At 36.3% G+C, this 4,117-nt stretch overlaps 1 protein-coding gene across 1 annotated transcript in view; it reads right to left on the bottom strand.

Annotated features, from left to right (window-relative positions):
* The window catches only part of LOC117106366 (netrin receptor UNC5C-like), a 6,015-nt gene extending 4,435 nt beyond the window's left edge, over nucleotides 1-1,580 (bottom strand). Inside the window, exons 1-2 of the mRNA XM_033247742.1 lie at nucleotides 1,356-1,580; nucleotides 973-1,109 (exon numbers count right to left, since the gene is read on the bottom strand). Coding sequence (XP_033103633.1) covers nucleotides 973-1,109; nucleotides 1,356-1,580 — 362 coding nt within the window. The remainder of the gene's footprint in view (nucleotides 1-972; nucleotides 1,110-1,355) is intronic.
* Nucleotides 1,581-4,117: the final 2,537 nt, after the last annotated feature.

The raw sequence follows: 4,117 nt of genomic DNA, 5'->3' as shown, positions 1-4,117 counted from the left end.
CTGCTACCATGTAATGTTGTTCTTATTGTTATGTCATGTGATAAAGCACAGTACTGGAATGATGTACGAATCTATCGGGCTTGTTGAACAACGTAACATTTAATGCAATATGGTTAACCACAAATCCTTGTCTAGGCATTACAAGGCGAGCGTAGCAACACTCGTATGAAGCGCCATAGGCGTATCATCACAGCCTCCTCTTTAGTAATTAACTCATAACATAACAAAATACATTTATTATTGACACTGAATTGGTAACAGTCAGTGTACGTTTTTTTTTTTTTTTTTTTTTTTTATAGTGTTCAGTTTTATCTTTAACATGAGTTCAGATTATGAGTCTATTGATTTTGAATAAGTGGTTTTCTTTTAGATTTATTAGTGCAAGTATTTTTTATATGGATTCTATCAGTCTTTTTGGTTTCTTAATATCTCGGCTGTTGTGTTTGTTGTGTTTGTGTCGTCAGTTGCATGATCCATAAATCTTACTCGCTTTGAGTGCAGCTTATGAAGGTGTTTTCTGTGCCGTCTGAGTTTCCACCCAATATGATCTTGGTTCCTTGCAGATTTTTCGTACAGTTGCTTGTGTCCATTCCTTGTTTGGGGGGTCTTGTACTGTCTCTTGTTCTCCTTTTCTCAATGAACAAGGTTTTTAACTCCTCGTTTGTCATGATAGGTCTTTTGCATGGTTTGTCGTTGGATAAATCTGTTGGAGACTTTGTTGTGGTGATCGTCGTCTTGACACCTTATTGGTGGATTGCTCCTCACTTTCCGGTTACAGTATACAGTAATTATGTGGGTGGTGGAAGGTAACTGTCTATCGGTGTTGTCCTCAAGCACAATAGTGCTATGAATGGGTCTCAGCCACTGTCTTTTGACTTCTGTAGTGTGCTTTTCACTGTTTGTATGGTTCTTTCAATAAACCCATTACTTCTTGGGTAGTGTGGGCTGGATGTTACATGTTCAATCCCCTACTTGTTCACAAAATTTCGGAACTCGATACTGCTAAAGTGTGGACCGTTGTCGATTACAATTTTGTTTGGAATACCATGCTCACTGAATATAGATTTGGTCCTCTTGAAGACTGCCATGCTAGTGCTTCGTTTTCCAATCTTTTTTACAAAGGAAAATTTAGAGTAATAATCAGCAACAGCAAGGTATTCTTCTCCATGAAAATAAAACTGCTGCGACGACTTGCCAAGGTCCTTCAGATATTTTGTGCTGCATTAATAGTTCTGGTTGCTGTGATTTCATGTGTGATTGACACACAGTGCAGTTTTTGACCACATCCTCTATATCACGGTTGATTCCGGGCCAAAACACAAATTATTTTGCTCGTAGTTGGGTTTTGACTATACCTTAGTGGTCGGTGTGGAGATTTTCAGGATGCCTGGTCTTAGTTTCTCTTGTACTATTATTATGTTTCCTTGTAGTATAAGGTCATCTTCAGTTGCTAATGAATTTCTGCTTGACCAAAACATTCTGATGCATTTTGGTAACTTCTTTGGTTTATCTGGCCATCCGTATATGATGGTGTCCATTAGGGGTTTAAGAGTTACACTTTGTTTGGTCTCTTCTTGCATCTCTGCTAGCTTTTGAACTGTAAATTGTACGATGTGGAAAGTTCTATAAAATTCTATCTCCATATGATGGGTTGAGTCTTGACATTGTGTCAGGTAGTGTGATGTCTTTCCCTGGTAGGTAAGTTATTTGCACATCATATGGTTGTAGATGGATCATCATTCCTTGGAGTCTTGGCGGAGTGTTTGCTAGGTTTTTATATTGGATGTTTTCCAGTGGTTTATGGTCAGTTTCAACGGTGAATTTTGTTCCATACACATATGTGTGGAATCTTGTACAGCCAGATAAAACTGTGAATAACTCACGCTCAATGTTTGCATACCTCTTTTCTGTTTCAGTTAGGGCTTTGCTGGCAAAGGCAATTGGTTTTCCATTCTGGATTAGAGCTTCGCCTAAATCCTTCATTGAGGCATCTACTTGGATAACTATAGGCTTATTTGGTTGGAAATAAGTCGGAGTACAGCTTTCTGTTATGAGTGCCTTAACTTTTTCAAACGCTGTTTGAAGTGATGCTGTCCTGGATTGCCATTCCGAGTCTTTTCTGGTTAGAGCTCTGAGTGTGTCTGTGTGTCCTGCCAATTTCGGTATAAATGGGGACATGTATTGCACAATCCCTAGGAACTGCTGTAGCTCAGTGACAGATGTTGGGCTTGGTAGTGAGTGAATGTCTTGTACTTTCTGTGGATCTGGATTTATACGATCTGCATCGTAGGGACATCCAAAAAAAATCACGCATTTTGTTTTGATGTCACATTTTTCAATGTTGAAGACAAGACCGTATCTTCTTGCAATCTTTATGAGATTGTGTAAGTTTTGGTCGTGTTCTCTGTCGTTACGTCCACAAACAACCACGTCATTGGCGATTCCGATTGTTCCAGGGCACGTCTTTTCTTGAAATATGTCCTCTGACACCTTGAGTCCAAATGGTAGGCGATTAAACCTGAATCTTTCAAATGGGGAGTTGAATGTAGTTAAAAGGTTGTAACCAGTTTAGTTCCTTTCAACGCAATTTTGAGTCACATTTTTCAAAAATAACATTCAATATATAATTTCATATGTTAGTCAGGTATAAACTATAAAATAAATGTACAATAATACCAAAGAACCGCATTAAATAATAAATACTAAAATTACAAACGATTATAAACCCATGTATAGGCTAACCAAGTATACAAACAAGAAAATGAATTAACATTAGTATGCTATTATGTATCAACAAAGCCTTTTTGGCTCAATGTGCTAGATCGAGGACCCATTGGGTAGGAGGCCTTATGGATCCCTAGTGGTCTGGGGCCCCGCACAAGAGCGCATAGGCGTTACGTCACTGCGTGAAGGATGCATGCGTATGCGTATATGAAATTGAACTGCTGTTTAGTTAGAATGCGCATGTGACTGTTTCTATGTGTACGTTAAACAAGAATTACAATTATTTAAAAAATTTTATTTACAAAGTAAAATAATAAATTTATATTTTAAGTCATGTAATTACAATATAAATTATTATTATTATTATTATTATTATTATTATTATTATTATTAGCAAATCTTCTCTATGATCCAAATTCAATAATGAAATGATTACGAATATTATTGTTTTTTTTATATTCTAATAAAATATTTAGAAAATGTATTATATATATATAGATTTAGATGGAAATGTAAGTTGTTGTTTGCTTAGTGAACACAGTTGATTCGAGTAAACTGTGCATTTATACCTTTTTGGTCTCTTATACACATTTGCTATAAATAAATGTTGTAGTTGTGCCTCTTTGCCATAGTTATTTGCTAAATAATCGTTTTAGTTGTCCCTCTTTGTCACTGTTATTTCTAGTTAAAATGTGAATTGTTATTCTGCCATGGTTAAATATTTTTATTAAACAGTTACTATTTTCCTATAGTTTATTTCCATAGTATTAAACTGTTGTCATTCAAAAAAAGGCAAGATTATATAGCATAAATTAACTAGGCTTATCATGTTTGCCTAACATTAACTAGACATATGCTACTGTCAAGAATCATACTATTTAACCAATTTCTATTTACAAATTGTGAGTACACAAACAGTAAGAATAATAAAAATAATACAACTTAACATGCAACCTTCATTGTAACCAGGGAGAAAGCTCTCTTCAGATTGGTTGGCTGTTGAAAGAACGTCACGCTTCAGCGTATCACAGCCTATCTTTGCAGTTATGCCCTTTTGCCTTGGGAATTTACTGAAAATTGTGTAGTTATGCCCTTTTGCCATGCCCCTTTCTAGCTCGGGGGACACTTTTTTACAATTTTTTTTTTGTGTCAACATGTGTAACATGATGTACTGACCCCACTAGGCTATATAACTCATTTTCGCCAAAAATGTCAGTTATGCCCTTTTGCCATGGGGGGGGGGGGCAGAACTGTAATTGTGGTACTTTCTTTTCATTGCTCTATTCAAGTATTTTGGGTCAAGACAGATTCTCAGCTTCCTATTGCTCTTGCGGCTGTAGGTTATTGATAAGACCCAGTCGTTTGGTTCGGTGACTTTAGTTATTATTCCTTC

Source organism: Anneissia japonica, unplaced genomic scaffold (assembly GCF_011630105.1).
Source record: "Anneissia japonica isolate Jap-2015-1 unplaced genomic scaffold, ASM1163010v1 scaffold288158_len382065_cov157, whole genome shotgun sequence".
NCBI lineage: Eukaryota > Metazoa > Echinodermata > Crinoidea > Comatulida > Comatulidae > Anneissia > Anneissia japonica.
This window is presented reverse-complemented; position numbering and strand designations above follow the sequence as displayed.